The sequence below is a fragment of the Emydura macquarii genome, unplaced genomic scaffold, assembly GCF_026122565.2.
Source record: "Emydura macquarii macquarii isolate MOO-44397 ecotype Brisbane River unplaced genomic scaffold, CSIRO-AGI_Emac_v2 contig_3059, whole genome shotgun sequence".
Classification (NCBI taxonomy): Eukaryota; Metazoa; Chordata; order Testudines; family Chelidae; genus Emydura; species Emydura macquarii.
The window spans coordinates 674487-694011 of NW_027133196.1; the positions used below are offsets into that span (position 1 = coordinate 674487).

Consider the following 19525-nt stretch of genomic DNA (forward strand, 5'->3'; position numbering starts at 1 on the left):
CGTGAGAACCACACGAGACACACAGGGGAAGGAACAGAAAAGAAGGTGGCTGAGGTCTACCAGGGCTGCCCTTGCACTGCACAGTGGGAGATGTCGGGCTGTAAAAAAAAGTCAAAAGGGCTCCCAACATATACTTTTTGTAGTGGTTGTGCAGTGCCTTATGTCTATTGAGAGATGCACAGATACTTGTAAGCTACACAAGCAGGAGGAGGGATGGTGTTCTGGTTAAAACCTGGACCTGGGACTCAGTAGATCCAGTGTTGGCAAGTCTCACTATATTTGATGTTTCCTTAAAGACCCAGCTCCTGGCGTCATAAGATTAGGTGAGAATCGCAGAGACAGAAAGACAGCTGGAGAGATGGGCATGTATAGTAATAGATGGATGCATGGATGGACAGATGGACACAGCGTGAGTCATAACGTGTCTGTCAGGAGGACTTTTGCCCCATCTGCTGGCCACTTGGGTTGGAAATGTGGCTGACGCAGGGTTCCAAGGCTGTCCCCATGCACCTGAGTGTGTGTGTGTGTGGTGGGTGTGTGTGTGTGCAGGATTTCAGCTGTGACTGCCTGGCTATACTTTTAGAACTGCTCCTGGGTGGCCACCAGGGACATTTTGGACAGGGGGTGGCCAGGAAATTCTACCAAGCTGTCCCCTGGGAGCAATGGGAAAGAAAGCACTGGCCAGAGGCAACTGCAAATCCCTAAACCTTCTCCCTTGGTGGGGGATAAAATGGGAAGAGGATTCAAGGTAAAGGGGGTATCTTGGAACTGGGGGGGGGGGGGGGTGTGTTGCTAGGGTGGAGGGCCAGGAGGAAATTCTGGGATTAAGGAGAGGAAATATGAGATTAGGGGAGGGGATGTGGGGGCTGGAGTGTGAGAGGAAATGTGGGATTAGAGCAGGGCTATTTTGGGATCAAAGAGAGGAGACACTCAGGGTAGGGAGGAGAGGGTAATACCAGGGTGTAAATCCCCCATTAGGCTGTGCATTCACACACACACATACACACCCCTCAGGGTTCAGAACAAAGGACGCGCAGGGGTGTCACAGTGTGTTTATTTTCGGAAGCATTTCTGTAGCACTGGTACACCTGGGTTATAACTCGCAGGCGTCCTGCTCTGGTGGGCTGGGGAGCGGGGTTGAGGGCGAGGTACAGGCAAGAGGAGGGAGCTGCTGAGAGAACAGCATGTGGAGGGGGTCCTGGAACAGCAGGGCCAGGCTGTCCCTGTCACTGCTCCCCAGCAGATGGCGAAAGAACCCCAGTGAGCAAGGGGAAGGTGAGGCGGCTGACAGGGCATCGCCCACGGAGTCTGCTCCCACGGGGCTCTGCAGGAGCTATGCCGCTCACTTCAGCGGGAGGAGGATCAGGGCCTGCGGGAGTCACAGTGGAAGGTGGGTTTGAGACCGGGGCACTGCGGCTCAGGAGTGAGACTGAGAGGAGAGTGAGGACAGAGGTGAAGCCCTTATGTCTGAAGAGCTCAGGTCTCATTTTCCATTAGGGAACCCTCCTCAAGCCCTCACCCGCTGAGCAGCCATCCCCTCCTTTCCAGGTAGCCCTACTGCAAAGGCAACAACCTGTCCTCCACCAGGGATGACCAGCAACTGGAGCCGTCAGGACTAGAAGCACAGGCCTCTGTCACGTGAGCTAAAGAGGTAATTCTAACCGTGAGCAGCAACAGTAGGCTTTTATCTCCTTTGTGAACCAACACCCACGGGCAGGCGGAGGCAACACATAGTCCTTCCTCAGCTCTTCCTCACTTCACACGATCAAACCGCTGGGGGAAAGGAGGGACAAGCATGGACAGAGGCCAAGATCTCAAAGGTATTTTGATTTCAGGGGGAGTTTGGCATATATCTAAATATCTCTGAGGACCTGAGCCATACAGACAAACTGATACAGATGGGGCTAGTCTGTGGATCGGCAATATGGACAAATAAACAGAGAGGTGCAATGGGAAACAAGTGCCTTCGCCTGGTGAGCACGCCAGGAGATGAAGCACCACAACTAACTACCAAAGGTCCTTTGCCCTGGTGTTTCCAACTCACCAGAAAGCCCCCTTTCTTTGAGATCTGCAGCTGCAAGAGACCCACAGACCCCAGAGGAGAGGGGGTTTGGAGCAGAAATTTCTGATGTTCCCCATCACTAGGCACTCTGCAAGGAAGTGAGGAGGAGCAGGGTCTCATTTCCCCAACACGCAAGCAGGGTGTCAGCAAACTGGGCACATGGAACCAGTCCCCACTCACTCTCTGATGATCATAGGAATAAGCACAGTAGGAAGGGGGAGCTGCCCGTGTGGGTGTGAGTTGATCTATGGAGGAATGAATGTGCTGAGCATACACGCCCGGCTACAAGTGCCTGGATGGAATGGGTGCTAGGTACGTGTGTGTCCATGGAGCTGTGTCTGTCTGTCTGTGGAGGGGTGAGTGTGTGTGCGCTCTGGGCATGCCCGTGGCTGTGCAGGGAGCTGTGGGGCAGCGCGTGGGTAGAGACGGGAAGCCGTAGCCTGAGGAGCAGCGGTGCTCTGGACTCCCCTGCTCCAGGGGTGTTGCGAGTGGAAGAACATTTTTCCTGCACAGTGTCTAGGCGTGAGGCAGAGAACTGGGTGGGTGGCAGCCCCCTACAAGCTGAGGTCCACCACAACGTGCCGATAGACCAGCGTGCTGCTCTTGAAGCTGGGGGCCAGCAGGAGGTCCATGTCCTCCACGGGGACGTAGTGGAAGGCCCGGGGGGCTTGGATGGAGAGTTCCTGGAACTTGACAAACTTCTGCTTCTCCTCGTCCCAGAGGTAAATGTGGGTGAAGGAGAAGTCGCTGCCCAGCGCCATATACTGGCGCTGGGACACCAGGAAAGGCTGCATGACCATGGAGCCTCGCGAGGGCAGGGTCTGCAGCTCGGTGAAGCGCTGCCCCTCCCACTTGACCACCTTGGAGTCCCCGATGTAGCGGCTGAGGCACAGGTAATGGTCTCTCTTGAACTTGAAATGCTTGACCATCTGCACGTCCATCACCTCCGCCACCTCCCCCTGCTGCACAAACTGCTTCTGGGCGCGGCTCCACTGGTAGATGACGGGGGCCTGGGAGCTGCTGGAGATGATGAGCCGGGGCTTGCCCTCGTTCTCCACATATTCCACGTCGGTGTCACGGTGCCAGGGGTGCAGGGCCTGGTGGGAGTAGAAGCCGTTCTGGCTCCAGCGGTAAAGGCTGGTGGAGCCGGCCTTGGAGCTGTCAGCGATGACGAAGGACCAGTCGCCGTCGATCTGGAAGGCCTCGATGTCATTGGGCTTGCGGATCTTCCTGCTGTCGATGTCCTGGATCTTGATGAACTTGTCCACGTTGGTGTCCCAGCGGTAGATGTAGGAGCCGCCGAAGAGCTGTGCCACCACCACGTAGAGCTGCGACTGCACCACGATGGGCTTGCAGTACACAGCCGAGTGAGCTGCCAGGGGGCAAGGAGCAGAGTCAGCAGGGCATAGGGTGCATGCATCAGACATGGCCTGCACACAGTGCCCATTCTGGGGGGGCCACAGAGATCCAGCCCCGATTCTCCTCCTCCCAGGGGCTGCACCCAGAGCCCAGGCCAGGTGGGCAGAGAAATCCAGTTCCAGCTCTTCATACCCAAAGTGAATTAGGCTGAAGGCTCCCTCTCCCTGTCAGGCACTAAGACAACATTTTTCACCTGCGTCTGTCACCGACACATGCACTTCTCGGGGTGCGGGGAGAGAAGAACCCAGCCTGGATTTCTGTGCCCACCTGGCCGGGACTCTGGATGAAGTCTGTGGGAAGTCTGTAGCAGCCTCCAGTAGCTAGTGACTCGCGGAGGAGAGTGTCCCGGGTGAGCAGCACACTCGCTGACACACTCCCACACCACACACCTTGGCACACACTGGCACAGGGATGGGAATTGCACAGGCTTCCCCGGGAGGTGGTGGAATCCCCGTCACTGGAGGTTGTTAAGAACAGGTTGGACGGTCACCTGTCGGGGACGGTCTAGGGTCCTGCCTCGGTGCAGGGGACTGCCTAGATGGCCTATTGAGTTCCTGCCAGTCCTGCCTTTCTATGGTTTTATAACCACTCACATGCACGCACATGGGCACACAGCACTTGGAGACTCTCACATGTACTCCTGCATGCACATCTGCACGCACCCAGCGGGTGGCCTTGAATCGAAAGGGGCTCCGGGTTGCTTTGCTGTGACACCAAGGATGCAGCTCCTGCAGTCCGCGCTCCCTGCCTCTGCCCAAAGGGAGCAGCAGGAGCTCTCTGCCAGGAGTTTCTGCCCCTAAGCTCTGCACCGTAAATCCCTAGGGTGGCTCAGGGCTTCCCAGGAACACACCCTGAGCCATGCTGGAGACGTGCCCTCTTCCTGTCCCCCTGTCATGTGCCTCTCCATGGCTCATGCAACGAGAGACTGGTTGCAAGTCACCACGAACCCCTGATGACAGGATCTCCTAGTGCCCACGGTTACGGGACCTGCTGTCTCCCCAACTGTCTCCCATCTCCGGCTCCACTCCTCCAGGGAAGTACAGGGCCATGACAGGATGTCTCTGTTTGCATGGCTGGTCCTTACCAGGGATGCGGTCAAAGTCCTGTAGCTTGCGCTCCACATAGTCCCACTTGAGGATGGTGCAGCTGCTGGCACTGGGCTGTGCCAGGGCTATGTACAGGTCGCTGGCATAGACGAAGGGCTCAGCTGACACCGACTGGAATGGCAGGACCTGGTGCACCACGAAGTCTGGGAGGGAAGGTGCCGTGGATGAAGATGTGGCAGCAGTGGGGACCCCAGCACCACCACCAGCCCACTCCTCCCCGGCCATGGTGGCATTACCAACGGCTTTGCTTTCCAACCATGTCTATGGAAAGGGGCCCCGTCTCCACCGTCTCCCGCCTCTAGCCCCAGCCCGCTGAACTAGCACGAGTCCTGCCAAGGGAAGCAGTGAGAGCCGCCGCCACTCCTACCCGTCGTGATGCAGTCGAAATCCTCGAGGGCCAGGCCCCCGATCTTCTGCCCCTGGTAGCGGACAGGGCTGTTGCAGAAGACGGCAGGCACTGTGGTGTTGGTGCTCTCCATCCACCCCACCAGCCACTTGATTTTGCAGTCGCAGATCAAAGCGTTGCCCCTGAGGTCCCTGCAAGGGGCGGTTACAATGGAGCAGAGGTCACGTGAGCAGTGGAACCCCACCACCGCCCCTCCACCTCCCCCTAGCTACAGACCAGGCTGGGAACCCCAAAGCATGTGCTCACAGTCTGGGCCTGGAGAAGGAAATGATTCCAGCTCCGGAGGAGCTGGTCCCTTGTGCCTTGTTAAAGAGACCCATCTCTTCCCCCTCCTGTGCGCTGAGCTCAGCCCGCAGAGCCCTACGGTGCATGTGGATATTGACATCCCTCCAGCCCGGAAGAGAAGGCTCAGGTGCTGGGCACTGGCTCTGCAGGCCAGGAGGGGTGGGGCGAAGGCACTAGGACAGGCTGGGGAACAAGGCCAGGTTGGGCTGCTGGGAGGACCTTGGACCAGCCCGGGATCAAGGTTCCTGGGCTCTGGTATCCTGCATGTTGGCTCTGTACAGCACTGGTCAGCATCTCCCTCAGAAACAGGCCCCTAGTGCTGGCGGGAGGCCTGAGCTGGGCCTTACAGGTCACTGAGGATGTCCAGGGGCGCGAAGATATCTCTGGGCAACATCTGCAGGTTGTTGTTGGCCAAAGATCTGAAAGAGAGAAGGGAAAGAGAGAGAGACTTGTTGCCAGGGAAAGTGGCACCTCCTTTCGAACGGATCCTGGGCAGAAGGGATGGCCCCGGAGCCAGAACTGTGCCCACGGTGGCAACCCCCACCCGACCGCTCCTGCTTTCTTTTATAGGTTGAGCTACGACCCTAAAAGTTAGAGAGGCAGGGTTGTCTGCTCACTACGAGAGTCACAAATAGATGGACCTGTTGTACTACTCTGCCAGGCGTGCCATCCTCACAGGCGCGTGCCAGGCGTGCTATACCCACACGCTCTGTGGAGTACATTGTACCCACAGGCATGTGTGAGCTGCGCTGTCCTCACAAGGGCCTGCAGGGTGCCCCACGCCCATGGGATTGCCATATCCATAGTCACGTGCAAGGTGCACTCTACCCACAGGCCTATGCGAAGCCTGCCGTGCCCACAGGATGTGCCAGGTTCACTCTACCCACAGCCCGTGCAAATTGTGCCGTGCCCACAGGTGCGGGCTGTACTCACAGGTGTGTCAGGGACTTCAGCCCTCGGAAGGTGAATTTCGACAGCGAGCGGATGTCATTGTTTTCAATGAACCTGAGGGGACAAATGGGGACACAGCTCACGGCCTCTGTTCCCTGAGAGATGGTACGGCCAAGGAGCCCCAGGGACTGAGCTCCCTCTTCCTCTAGGGTGGCCTCTCCAGATCACAGGGGAACATCCATTGGGTAGGATGCGGTGGCCACCCCAACCCTAACCAGAGATGGCACCTTCCCTGCAACCCCCCCCCCCCCCAAAAGACCCTCCCCTCCCAATTCCCTCCGTCCAGCTGACCCCGGTGCGAAGGAGAGACGCACGTACAGGTACTGCAGGTGGGAGAGGCCAGTGAAGGCGTTGTCCCCGATCAGCGTAAACTTGTTGGAGTTCAGTAAGCTGCAAAGAGAAGGGCGAGACGTCAGCTCCAGGGGCTGCATGGGGAGGGGCAGGCTGAGAACAACAGAGATGGGAACCCCTTCCGGCCGCTGGGTGGTGCCTGCATGGAGGAGGCAGGGGTCTGGATGCAGGCTGCAACTTCCAATGCTGCCAGCTGCAGCGTGGGCCTGCCCCATGGCCAAGGGTGAGCCTCCGATGCCCAGGCTGGGGTGGCTTCCCATTGCACAGGCTGGGGTGCCTCAGTGTAGCATGGCGGGGGAGCAGAGTCCCCCCTCGTGGCTGTGGTTAGTCCTGGAGAGAGGGGGTGGACGGGAAGTCTCCTCTGCCCATCTATATCTTCCAGGGCCTCACCACTCAGCCACCTAGAACTGAGCAGGCAGGCCCAGCTTTGGAGGAGATCAAGGAGACTCTGCTGAGCCTTTACAGGCCCATGCTGCCTCTCGGGGCGTGGGAAGGCCTGTGCCCCCCTGAAACAAAGTCCCACCCCCAGGAGAGACCCAGAGACATACAGGAACTGCAGGAGGGGGATGTGAGCGAAGGCTGCTGCTTTGATTTCAGTGAAGGCTGCGTTCACCATGGTCCTGCGGAGAAGGAAAGGGGGAGAGAAAAGTTCACTCAGTGCCATTCTGGGAGGACGGGGCAGTGACAGCGGAGTAGCGTGGGCTGGAGTGAGGCGGACAGCGGTGTGCAGAACCAGTCAGGGATTTTTCCGGGAAACGTGTTTTTGTGGGGAAATGCCAGTTCACAGAAATCAAAACTGCCCCCAGGGAAGGAGGTGTTGGTTTCTATGGGTTTCCCCGTTTCGGAAAAAAATTGGAAACACGTTTTAAATTGCCGGGGTGTCCCCTTTCTGGCATTCTGCAAATGAAAAAAAAAAAAAAAAAAAAAAGGGGGGGGGGAGGAGAGGAGGGGTTTGGTTTTCAGGTCCAAATGGCTTTTTGTTTCAAAATCTAGTTTACAAATAAAGAAAATGTTTTTAAAAATGAAAAAGGTCGAAATCAAAACAAGACGTTTCCACGGACCCAATCCAAAATTTTCCGCAGATCTTCGGTTTGCCAAAATTTTCAAGATTTCAACTTTTTGTTCTGATTCAGATGGGGAAAAATGTAGAAATCTTGACAATCCTCGCAGGTGAGGACAAGCATTTCCTGCCCAGTTCAACTGGCAGGTGCTGTGTAAGCATCACTGACTCCTGTGTTGCTCTGCCAATGCTCCTCAATGCTAGCCTGTGGCCCCCCTGCTTTCCCTGGGGCCTACTACAGCTCTGCTGACACCCTTCAGTCCTGATCTGCAGTCTCAGGTTATCCGAGTCCTCACTTGGTGTGTTCCAGTTATTGCTGTTGGATCCAGCAGGGCCCTTCAAGCGAGAGGTTTGTACCTGGCCTCTGCTCCCCAGGTAAAGGAGGTATATTGAAATAACTCTCTCTTTGCTTGCTGTGATTACAGCCCTCCCGTCCAGGGAGTCCCAGAACCCCTTAACCAGTCGACAGGAGCAGGCTTGCGCAAAGGGAGCATGGCTGCCTCCTGCTGCAGAGAGCTGGTCTGCTTGGGACAGGTCCAGCCAGTATTCCCAGGATTGGAAATAAGCCAACAGGGGCTGCTAAGAACCTGGGGGTGGAGGGGCGGTGATGCTCAGTGGCGGGGGGAGCAGAGCTGCTAATGCAACGCAGGCCCCGCAGCATGAAGCAGGGTGCCCCTCATTTGCCCCATCCCCTTTTCCCACTCCCCAGCACCCCAGCGAGGGGGATGGGACTGCAGCAGAGCCAGCGTGTGCAGGAAGGAAGAGGCTGGCCTGGCTCAACAGTGACCCCGCAGACAATTAAAGAATGAGGTCAACAGGCATCAAGGGGAGTTCCATCCCCCGCCTCCTACATGCACACACACACACACACACACACACACTCCCCCCGGGCGTTTGAGGGGGTCAAGCCAAGGACAAGGGACCTAGGATGGGCAGAAATGGGGTATGCTTCATGGCTTTAGTCAATCTCTATAAGAGATCAGCATGGGAACTCTGCGGCGGGGGGCGGATTATCTCACATCTGCCATTGTGAGGCTCTTACGCTTTCCTCTGAAGTGAAGCAGTTGGTGCTGGCCACCATGGGAGACAGGATACTGGGCTAGAGGGACCCCGGTCAGGTCTGATCCAGTCTGGCAGGTCCTGTGTTTCTATGGGATTTCTCAGGCCCCACCAGGGACATAGCGGGGGGAGCACGCAGCGCGCACACGCAGCGCTAACATCAGGCATGTACACACGCTGACATCAGACCACACACCAGACTCAGTCCCAGGTGCACCAAACATACACACATGCGCACAGATACACACACACACACCAGACAAAAAGGGACACTCACACACACACACACACACACACACACACACACACACACACCAGACTCACTCACAGATGCACCAAACACACACACACATGCACAGGCAGACGCACACCCCAGACAAAAATACACGGGCACCAGACACGCATCAGACACAGTCACATACCAAGAATAAGCACACGCTCCCCCCCCTCGCCCCGCATTCTCCACTACCGTCTACAACAGGTCAGTCCCAGAAGCTCACTGCAGAGATACAGCAGTGGTAGCTGCAGGAGATTAGATTAGACAATTGCTTTTCCTTCCCTGCTTTCACCCCAGTCAGGTCAGGAGAGAGCTGCAGGCAGGGTTAGGAGCCCTCCAAGGTCAGTGAGAGGTGGCATGCTGCCACCCAAAAGGGACAGAACCTATTACTAGGTCTGTATCCTCTAGGACTAAAACATGGAAGGAAAGCTTTGCCCGCTTGTGTGCTGAGCAGCTGCCCAGGAGATTGAAAGAGCGTTCTTGTACCCCTCTCCCCACACACGTACACGCACTGCACTTGCACTGACATGCACTAGCTTTCATTCACACACACACACACACACACACACACACACACACACACACGCTTCCACACCCAAACATGCACATTTATACATGTAATGTGTTTGCACAACGCACACATGCATCACACACATGCACAGACCCCACACGTTCAAAGACTCACACAATGTACATGATGCGTGGACACACACGCAACATGCTCGCACAGCCATGCACATGCTTACACTGATGCACACACGGATACATAACAGGATCAGAAAGAAAAACGCACATAAGTGGTACAGATACCCAGCACGGTCACACGGCCATGTGTTTGTTTGCATGCCCACATACATGATTCTCTCACACAAACAAACAAACAAACAGCTACAGTATACACACATGATAACCTGCATACACACAGAGGGGATTGTTATTACTGAGCACACATCACACATCGGTGCACACACATAGCCCACTGATACACACACACACCACCTCTCTCTGTGTTAGTGAACCCACAGCCACCCCATTCTGATGCAATCCCAAAGAATATGTTGTCTTCTGGGAACCCCCACTAGCATCCAGGGCCCTTAACCTTTTAGTCTAATGCTCAATCAACCCCACGGATTCCCCACCTCCATATTCATCAACCCCAACCCCAGAGGTTCCCCCAGCCCACCAACATCCCCCACCCATGCCCCATCCTTCATCCCGGCAATCCCCCTCCACCCACTCCCTCTTGCCCTGCTGATACTCACAGGGAAATGACCTCCGGGGGCAGGTTCCTGGGGACCGCTTTGGAGTCGATGCAGAAGGCAGTGTCCCTGGTGCAGGAGCAGCTCTGCGGACATGGGGGCAACTTAGGGGCTCTCTTGGAGCCTGCAGGCAGCCAGAGGTAGGCCAGGCTGATCAGAAGGAAGGCAAGGACTTGGCCCCTCCACATCCCTTTCCCCGGCTGCAGCTCAGCCATCACCCTGGCCTGGCCTCCCTCCCCTCCAGGAGAAGAATCCCCCTGTGGACTGTTGCTTCAGCCTTGCTGTGTAAACCTCCCCCCTCTCCCGGCTTTGCTCTCAAGCCCAGGAGCTGCAGTGAAGAGCTGAAGCAATCTTGGGAGCGAGGATGCCACAGTCCATCATGCTGCTCTGCAGAGCACCACACTCGACTGCTGGGGGTGGGGGGAACAGGAGAGCGTTGCTGCTGAATGAGTCGTCTAAGTGATATCTCTGCTGGGGATCTGTTTGGTGCACGGGGAGACTGTGAGCCTGCCACGTGCAATAGTATGTGTGTGTATACTGCGTGCACAAGTGTGTGTTTGCAGGGGTGTGAGTGTGTGTTTGTACTCTGTGTGTGTGTCTGAGTGAGAGAGAGCATCTCCAGGTTTGAATTCTGCATGTGTATTTTTCTACATACGTGTGTCTTTGTGTGTGCACGTGAACGTGAAAATACATGTGCAAGAATGCAAGTGTGAATGTTTGTAGGGTGCATGCGAACGTGGTGTGTACACAAATCTAAGAATGTGTGTGTACTTTGTATGTGAGCGGCTGTGCACGATGGAGCACGTATGGGTTGTGTACGGCTCTGACTGCACTTGTGTGCTTCTGTGACTGCATGAGCCTGTGCGTGCCTGAGTGTTATATGTGTGCTTATGTGTCTGTTTGTGTGTGTGTGTGTGAATGTGGGTGCACATGCAGGCATGAGTGTGTGAGCATGTCAGTGTGGGTCGGTGTACTTGTGTGGGTGAACATGCGTGTACATGGAAGTGTGTGCCCCCGAGTGCTCTTTTGTGTATCCAGAAAGCCTGATGAGGGCAGCTACAACACAGACTCTTCCACTGGCTTCTGGCCCTCGCTCACACACAGTCCCCATCACACTCACCCCCCCCCCCCCCAGCCGCACCTGCAGCAGGATCCTCCCACCTGAAGCGGGGGCCACAGCTTTGCCCTCCTTGTCTGCTCTCTGCCCCACGACCCCAGGTTTGCAGCGTTCTACCTATGCCACCGATTCCCCCCCCACACTGCCCCCTGCCTCCCCTCTTTCTCCCGTCTGGCGCCCTTGCAGAGCTGCTCTTGAATAATTTATGATGAGCCGAGAGAAGCACAAGCAGAACAGTGGCTCCGTCCCAGACACGGCCTTCTCCTGGCTAACAATGAGAGTGGATGGCTCTCTAAAGGGCATTCTCCCCTGCAGCTGGGGCTGAGGCCAGGACATTGACAACAAACAAACAAAGAAGGGTCCCGGGGCCCAGTGGAGGCTGGGCAGGGGGAGAAGTGATTGGCAGGCCATGGGGAATGAGCCTCCATGGGGAAGGAGAGGGGGGACGGCAAAGGGAGGGGCATGGCCAGAAGCTCTGGCGTGAGGGGGCAAGTGGATTTGGGGCAGGAAACGTCACTCGACGATAGTCCAGCCAGCTCCCGTGGCTGGAAGGGACCTCAGCACGCAGGGTTGGTTCATCATTGCTCCATCAGGACCTTCTCCAGGGAGCAGGGCAGGAGGCTGGGGGCAGTCCTGAAGCTTAAGGTGCATCTGATAGCCGGAGGGCAAGGAAAATACAAGGACAGTTCTTCCTGCGAAGGGCTGAGCCAGCACTCCCAGTGCAAAACCAGAGCAATGGACCAAGGGCTGCTGGCCGGGCTCAGCTAGCAAACATCCAGCCTCCACTCTGTGCAGGCTCTGAAGCCTCGGGCTGGGAGGCTGGGGACTAATAGCTGTGTACCATTGCCAGTCCTTTTACATTCCTTCACAATGTCCATGCAGTCAGCTGCAGACAGGGGCAGGGTGATCAGCTGTCAGGTCCTGGTTAACGGCAGAACAGATCAGCCTGGAGCAGGGGCAGAGGTTAGCCGTTGAGCGGCAGAGATGTTACCACCACTCAATGAGGTGTAGAAATGAGCTCATCTCTGCCCAGCTGCAGCCCTGTATCCTTCCCCTCTCAGAGATGTCGTACCTGTTACTATAAGGTCCCTTCGAGGCTGCCCACAGCCAGCAACTATTTCGATCCAGGTTTGAGACCAGATTTCGAAGCCCTCGGTGTCAGGAGAGGAGGTGGCTCAGAGCTCTGATTTGGGTCTGTCTCTGATTGCGACGTGTGGAGACAGCTAGGGAGAACACTCCTGTGTTCGCGGGAGCAGAGCCCACGACGGGTTCACGTCCTTGGACAGAATGTGACTGATCCAGGGCCCTTCCCCAAACGCCCCTGGCTGCCCACACTGCGACAAGGGCCCAGGCACTCACGGCTAGTGCTCTTGTGGGAAGCCTTTGATTTTCGGTTTTGGCTTTGAACATCTGAAGCACCTGCAGGTGTGAGAGGGGCTCAGAGACTCGGGGCGCTGAGCCAAGCCTGAAGAGCAGCACTAGCCCCTCGGAGCTGGATGACTTTGGCCTCAGAACCCCTGCGGTTGCGACTCTTGGGTGCTAAGAGGCCCATGTGCCCAGAGACAAGTGTCCTCGGAGACTCTCGACTGACACAGGCCCAGGGGCTTATCAGAAACCCGGCTCTGAAGGGCTCCGGGGAAACAGGTTCACAAACAAAAATGAAGTGAACAGTTGATTTGTGGCCAGAAGGGGCTGGGGAACTCCAGCATGCTCCTCCCTTGCCCTCTGCCTCTCCACTACTCAGAGTCCCCCATATAAGCCCCGCTCCAGCCACTGGGCCTCCAGGGGCTATTTTACCGCTGGAGGAGCTCTACAGGGACAGCCAGGATCTGCAGGACAAGAAACAAGATGGATGTTAGCAGCAAGGAGGCTCTGATAGAGGCCCCTCCGGTAGGGCAATGAACACAGACTAGATAGTTCTGGGTTTGTACTGCACCTAGCACAGTGGGGTCCTGGTCCAGGACTGGGGGTCCTAAGTGCTACGGTAATATAATAAAGAATAATAAAGGGGGGGGTCCTTTCCCTCCAGCATACATACATCAGCTCTTCTTGCTTTTTGGGTTCTTTTCTGTTCCCCCAGGCCTACACTGAATCCCCCAGGACCAGGATCCCCAGCATCTCCCTTCGCCTCAAGAGACTCTTGATCATCGTGGTGGTGGTTGTGCTCATAGTCTTGGTTGTGCTGGGTTTCCTCCTGATGGGACTGCGTATGTCTGAGAAGCACGCGGAGACTGTAAGTGCGGCATTAAAAACCAGGGGGAAATGCTTCAAGTCCAGCCATGGGCTAGTGCAGAGGGGACAGGGGCAGGTAGAGGCTGCTGCAGCCATGCCCAGGAGCACAGGGAACTAACTGGTGCAGCGGGACAAATGCATCAATGCACCAGAAGCAGATGCAGCCAGGCAAAGTGGGCTGCTACAGCGCAGGGCTGGTGCAGCCACACCCAGCTGCAAAGGGGACTCAAGAAGAGGGGCAAATGCATCCGCGCATCAGTGCTAAGAGGCAGGAGCAGCTGGATAAAGAGAGGCTGCTCCAGCACACAAGGGCAGTGGGAACAAATGGAGCTGGGGACAAGCACAGAGGGGGCAGATGGAGCCACAGACAGCTGCAGAGAAGACTGGGACATTAGAAGAATAGGGCTCTATTATCAGGGCTGGCAAAGAAACAAAAGTTTCAGTGATTACCTGGACGCTGACACGGCCCAGGGTTCTGATTTACTAATGTCACTGCCTGCACGGAGTCAGCCGGGATGAAGGGGGTGCTGCTGAGAAAGGGGGCGCTTCTTCAAGATATGGGCAACAAAAGGCTGGTGCATTGCATCTTCTGCTTTGGCCCATCCAGCTCCCAGCACTGGCACATCTCACTCCGTAGGTTTCTTTGCCTTCCAGGTTTTGCGAATGACTATCAAGGGCCTGGACGGGGAAGGGTCCCTGCAGCAGCTCTCCATGAGCAGGAAAGAAAGGACAGTGACTTTCCACATCAAGGCAGGGGTCAACTCTTCAGCCACCGTTGTGTACGACTTCAGCCACGTAAGCAGGGCGTGCTTGTTTTGCTGGGCTTGGGGCAGCCTCTTCCAAACAAAGACAAAGCTGGCAAGAGCTACGGGGAACTTCCATTGCTCTGCCCATAGCTCAGACTGGCTGGGACCTGGCTGGTTGAACGAGAGCAGGTTAGACACCCTGGCGTCTTGGTTAGAGGCGCAGGAGCCAGTGATGCCTTCAGCCTGGCCCACGTAACTATCCCAGGTGCAGGCTGAGCCAAGTCAGAGCACGTATCCAAGAGACAAGTGCCAACCAAACCCCCAGATCTGAACACACCCAAGATTTGGGGTCTTCAAAATCCCACCCTCCAGATCTGGATTTTGTGCCTTGGACCCAGCCATATGCTGATGTCACACCTGGCTCTGAACTAACATCACTCTGACATCACTTCCTGGCTGTTAGTAAGCAAAGAAAAGTGGTTCCCAGGGGAAATAAAGAGAGAGAAAAACGCTCTGTGTTAATGCAAGCAATAGAAAGTGAGCGAATAAGCACCAGGGTGGAGACTGTGACGGGAGATGGATGGGGCGTTGTCCTCGTTGGCCAACGTGAGATGGAAGGTGATGCCGGAGGTTGCAGGGGAAACAAGCAAAATCAGAAGGTGGGTTTGAGTTGGCAAAGCCTGCGTTTTGATCTTGCAAAACCAACTCCCAAGGAAGTTTGGATCCATTTCCTATCTAGCCAAGCTCCACACTTCGGGTAGGGCTTGGAGAGATGGCGCCTACCCTGGCCCATCCTCAGCTGAGGAGTTTACTGTCCCAAAGGGAAAGGCCGTGGAGGGTATAGGAGGCTCCTGGGCTCCGCACCATGTTCAGCAGCCAAGAGGAGGATGGAGAGGGGTGACAATGGCGGGAGCAGAAGGGGCTGTGTAGTAGGAGAGGGTGATTTGGTTCTGGTGAATACAAGCTGTGGAGCTGCTGTGATTAAAGCCAGGGTTAAAAGTCACCCTGGGCTCTGTTTACAAACAGCTGCTGATTGGCTACAAATCCCGGCAAGGCCGAGCCTGCTACATCATCAAGATGGACAAGGAGAACATCCAGGGCCTGGATACCATTGCAAAGGCATTCCAGCATCTCCAGGTGAGCAGCCGGGAATGCACACTCAGTCTGAGCTTTGCTGGGTGTACAGGTGGGAGCAGGAGTGCACAGAGAAAGTGCACGCAGGGGTGAGAAAGCTGGGGAAGATTAAAACACTGCAGAGGCTGGATGCTGCTCTCTGGGTCCCTGGGAAATAGCTGGCTGCACAATCACAGTGCACCAACCGGGGTGTATGCAGGTTGAGCTCTCATTGAAGGCAGTAGATGCTGCACCCTCTTCCGTGAGGTCTGAATTTGGGTCCCCAAACCAAACGTACAAACGAAGCGTTTGCCTGCACAGAGCTCCATGTGACCCCAGAGACTGCACTGGGAATGCCTGTGTTTGCAGGATCGCCACCAGCCCATCCTGGGGAAGCTGGGCCCAGGCCAGCACAGGGGCAGTTGCTCCATGCCTCGGGCACAGTATTCAATGCACACAGCTACAAGGGGCTGCAAAGAACGAACGGCCCGTATCAAATGGCTTCTAGCCAAGGCTCTCCATAGGCTTTGTGAATGATAACTGAGTCACATGCACAGCCAGAGAGGTGTAGTGCAAGTCAGCATTATACTGGGTAAAGTAGAGGTAGAGGAAGAGAAAGTGACCTCCCCAAGGTCCCCCGCTGAGGCAGTGGCAGAACTGGGCACAGAACCCAGGAGTTCGCACTCCAAACCGCTCCTCCCCCACCCCCGTTCTCACTGCTAGAAGACTCTGCTTCTCCTGTACCTGCTCGATCAGTGTATTGGCAAGGCAGGATAATCGAAGATTTGGGCTAGGGGAGCATTGCTGGCGCAGGATAGTACTGGTGGATGGTTTGGATGTCCTCCTGCCGCACAGGACGCATCCACAGCTATTCTGAAGCACTGAGGGCTTAGTTCACACTGCAGGAAAAAAACCACTTGAGCACACACTGTTACAATTAGGACCTGATTGCGTCCAAGGATTATACACTGCTAGGCCCCAGCCCTGGCTAGAAATCACACTTCCTGGAATGATGGGGAGGAGGGGCTGGTTTGTGCACGTCTAATTCTATTATTTCCTGTCCCAGTTCAAACAGGGTGAAGAGATGGGGAAGGAGGGATTCCCTTTGCCCCAAGCCAATCGCTCCATCTTGGGCACCACGGTTAATATCCTCTGCAGCAACGTTCCCATCTACTGGACTTAGCAAGGTCTCAGGCAGGTGAGCAGCAGCACAGCCGGGTAGGGAAGGGGAGCTGTATTTACTCAGTGACTGCACAACCAGGGCTGCCTGTAGCAACCTTCTCTCTCTCACACACACATGCACATACGCATACACAGTTGCAAAAGCAACAAGCCCTTTGCCAGAGACCGGGTTTGGGTAACAACCAAATCCCTTCCCAGTCATCAAATCACCATCAGGCTCCAGGCAAGCAGGAAGGAGTAGAAATGTCTCCATCCAGCTGGCAACAAGACAAGACTTCAACCTGCACAAAGAAACCAGAATGCAACAATCAGCAGGAGGCCACGGCTGCCTCTCACTGGCTCTTTATCAGCACTGCTGCAGAGCTTTGTGTGGCATGGCTGGAATCAGGCTTGAGAATCCACGGGACTGTGTGTGCACACAGGGGGATGGCCTCCTCTTGGCCCTTTCGTTTGCGGCCTTGGCTGGGAAGGTGGCTGAGGGAAAGGCCTTGCTCTTCTGTCTGTGTTGGAAGGTGTCTAAAATAGAATGAAAGCCAAAAGGTCGCCTTGTGGTTCAGGCACTGGGCTGGAACTCAGGAGAGCTGGGGTTACTTCCCTGCTCTACCACAGACTCCCTGTTTGACTCTGAACAAGTTATGTGGGGCCAGGTTTTGAAGGTACGTAAGCCGCTAGCTCTCTTTGAAATCCCTTAAAAATCTGGCCCTTACGTGCTCTCTGCCTCAGTTCGCCTCTCTGTGAAATGGGAACAATGACACTTCCTCTGCCTGTCCTGTCCATTTAGACTATGAACTCTGGGGGGGGCGTGGACTCTCAGCAGGTGTACGTACAGCACCTACCACAATGCGACACCTGACCTCAGCTGGGACGTTGGGCACTACTACAGTGCAAATAATAGTAGTGAGAGAGAAAAAAAAACGAGCTTACCTGGCCCCGGATGGCTTTCTCTGTATCGATTTATTTGAGCCACCATAGCCGCAGCCCTCACTTCTCATGCTCCTCCATTTATCTGACAGGTCCCCATGCAGTCTGAGCTCCGCCTCCCTGCAGTCACTTCCCAGCGAGATGGGCATGGCGTCCTTGCAGCCAGCGACTTATCCACAGCGCTGGGGCTTTTCTCCTACAACGACAACTACGTTCCATGAGCAATCACAGCACAGCTGGGCCTGGGCTCAGGCCGTGGGCGGGTGTCTGCATGATCTTCAGCCATTGCAAAAGCTTTTGTTCTGTTGCCATTCAAAGCAGCTGGGAGTTTTCAGGTGGCACTTGCAATAAAATAAGGGTTTTGTTTATGAGTTTGTGTTTCTGTCTGAAGAGTTAAATCTCCATAGAACCAATTTGCTGCTTCCTTTATTCTCCTTTTGCAAAGATTTGTCTTTTCCCTTCTGGATCCTGCCATATGGTATTGATTTAATAAACACTGCTCAGTGCCTTGTTTATACCCAGGCCCAGAACATATGAACAGGTGCTCACCCAATGGGATTTAACATTGGTAAATTCACACATGTTGAGAGGCGGTGATGACTAGTGGATAGTGCACTGGACTGGGAGTCAGGAGACCTGGCTTCTATTCCCAGCTCTGCCATTGACCGTGGGCAAGTGATTGCTCCTCAGTCTTCCTTCCCTCTCTTTGTCTGTCTTGTCTATTTAGACTCTTTGGGGCAGGGACAATTACTTCTATTACAGGAGCATCTCAAGGCAGTAAGCCAAGATTTGGATGATGCTGTGCGAGGTGCTGTACGTACACATAATGATAACATTATTAATATGTAGCTCATCAGCAGTAAGTCTCGGAGTGCTTTACAAATGAGGTCAGTATCAATAGCCTTATTTTACAGAAGGGGGAAACTGAGGCACGGGAAGGGAGCTGACTTGCTGAAGGTCAACTAGCAGACAGGAATAGAACCCAAGTCTCCTGAGCCCCCGTCCAATGCACAATCCACTAGGCCACACTGCCTCCCCACTTACAGTGTAGGTACACAGTGTTATTTCCTATGTAAATGTTGTTTTAATAACCCACAGGATAGTGTATGTACAGCACCTAGCACAACAGAGTCCCCACCTTGGGTCACTGTCTTGAGGCGCTATCATAATACAAATAATAGCAATAAAGCCCATAAGAGGAACAACTTCTCTCTATCCCTGGTGCCCCTCACCTTGATATCTAAGTGTACTGTGTCCCATAGGGTGCAGTCCACCCCTGTGCAGAGGCCCAGCACAAAGCCTGTGCACCTCCTAAGAGGGCTAAAGCAGGACGTCAGTGGTGCCTGGGTCTTGTGCTGGTCTCTCTGCACAGGCTGAATGTCCCTTGCCGCGCATGCTCACTCGGCAGATTTCAGTGCAGCCGGGACACAGATAATGCATCTGGTTATTACACTGATCCTGGATCTGGATTTGTAAACAGGCTGGGTGATTATTCAATCAATAATAACCAGGGCTGAGCTTTGCAACAATACCTTTGGGATTTAGACGCACAATTCCCTGTGAAACAAACGGAAAACCCCAGCCTGGCTGTTATCCTCAATTAGGGGTGAGAAAATCTCATGCTGCAGAGGGGAAGGAAGAAATGCAAATATATACACACACACACACACACACACACACAGCATTGCACTGGCCAAATGTGACCTATGGAGGGGTTGCTTCCCCTGTAGCATACAGTACTGGCCTATGTCAGAAACAGGATACCAGCCTTGATGGGTCTGTGGACAGATGCAGTACGGTGACTCCTGTGTTCCTGTACTTCTGAGCCTCTTTTTGTTGCATCAGGCTCTTTATGCAGCATCCAGGGGGCTGGTGCTGGTACAGGACTCTCAGGTTGCAGAGCTGGGAAAATGGGGATCATGCCGAAATCACAAACAAAATCTACCCTGCAAGCTGAGTAGGTGCTGAGCAGGACAGGT

The 19525-nt window shown here is 55.0% G+C and overlaps 2 protein-coding genes across 2 annotated transcripts; one reads left to right on the forward strand and one right to left on the reverse strand.

The window, feature by feature from the left end:
- Positions 1-1207: 1207 nt before the first annotated feature.
- On the reverse strand, positions 1208-10565 carry LGI3 (leucine rich repeat LGI family member 3). The gene is made up of 8 exons (XM_067530257.1): positions 10239-10565; positions 7129-7200; positions 6548-6619; positions 6212-6283; positions 5626-5697; positions 4955-5124; positions 4566-4730; positions 1208-3434 (listed from the first exon to the last, which is right to left on the reverse strand). The coding sequence occupies exons 1-8, from the start codon at positions 10448-10450 to the stop codon at positions 2617-2619; spliced, it is 1653 nt and encodes a 550-aa protein (XP_067386358.1). The 5' UTR covers positions 10451-10565; the 3' UTR covers positions 1208-2616.
- A 2610-nt stretch (positions 10566-13175) lies between these two features.
- Positions 13176-17900, forward strand: SFTPC (surfactant protein C). Its single transcript, XM_067530259.1, has 6 exons — positions 13176-13242; positions 13433-13585; positions 14239-14379; positions 15357-15467; positions 16510-16641; positions 17639-17900. The coding sequence occupies exons 1-5, from the start codon at positions 13201-13203 to the stop codon at positions 16624-16626; spliced, it is 564 nt and encodes a 187-aa protein (XP_067386360.1). The 5' UTR covers positions 13176-13200; the 3' UTR covers positions 16627-16641; positions 17639-17900.
- Positions 17901-19525: the final 1625 nt, after the last annotated feature.

Coding starts and splice junctions, on each gene's coding strand:
- SFTPC (XM_067530259.1), top strand. CDS start 13,201: ATGGATGTTAGCAGCAAGGAGGCTCTGATAGAGGCCCCTCCG. Junction 13,243..13,432: donor CTCTGATAGAGGCCCCTCCG/GTAGGGCAATGA, acceptor CTGTTCCCCCAG/GCCTACACTGAATCCCCCAG. Junction 15,468..16,509: donor AGGCATTCCAGCATCTCCAG/GTGAGCAGCCGG, acceptor TTCCTGTCCCAG/TTCAAACAGGGTGAAGAGAT.
- LGI3 (XM_067530257.1), bottom strand. CDS start 10,450: ATGGCTGAGCTGCAGCCGGGGAAAGGGATGTGGAGGGGCCAAGTCCTT. Junction 7,201..10,238: donor CCCCCGGAGGTCATTTCCCT/GTGAGTATCAGC, acceptor CCTTCTCCGCAG/GACCATGGTGAACGCAGCCT. Junction 5,698..6,211: donor CTGAAGTCCCTGACACACCT/GTGAGTACAGCC, acceptor TCTCTCTTTCAG/ATCTTTGGCCAACAACAACC.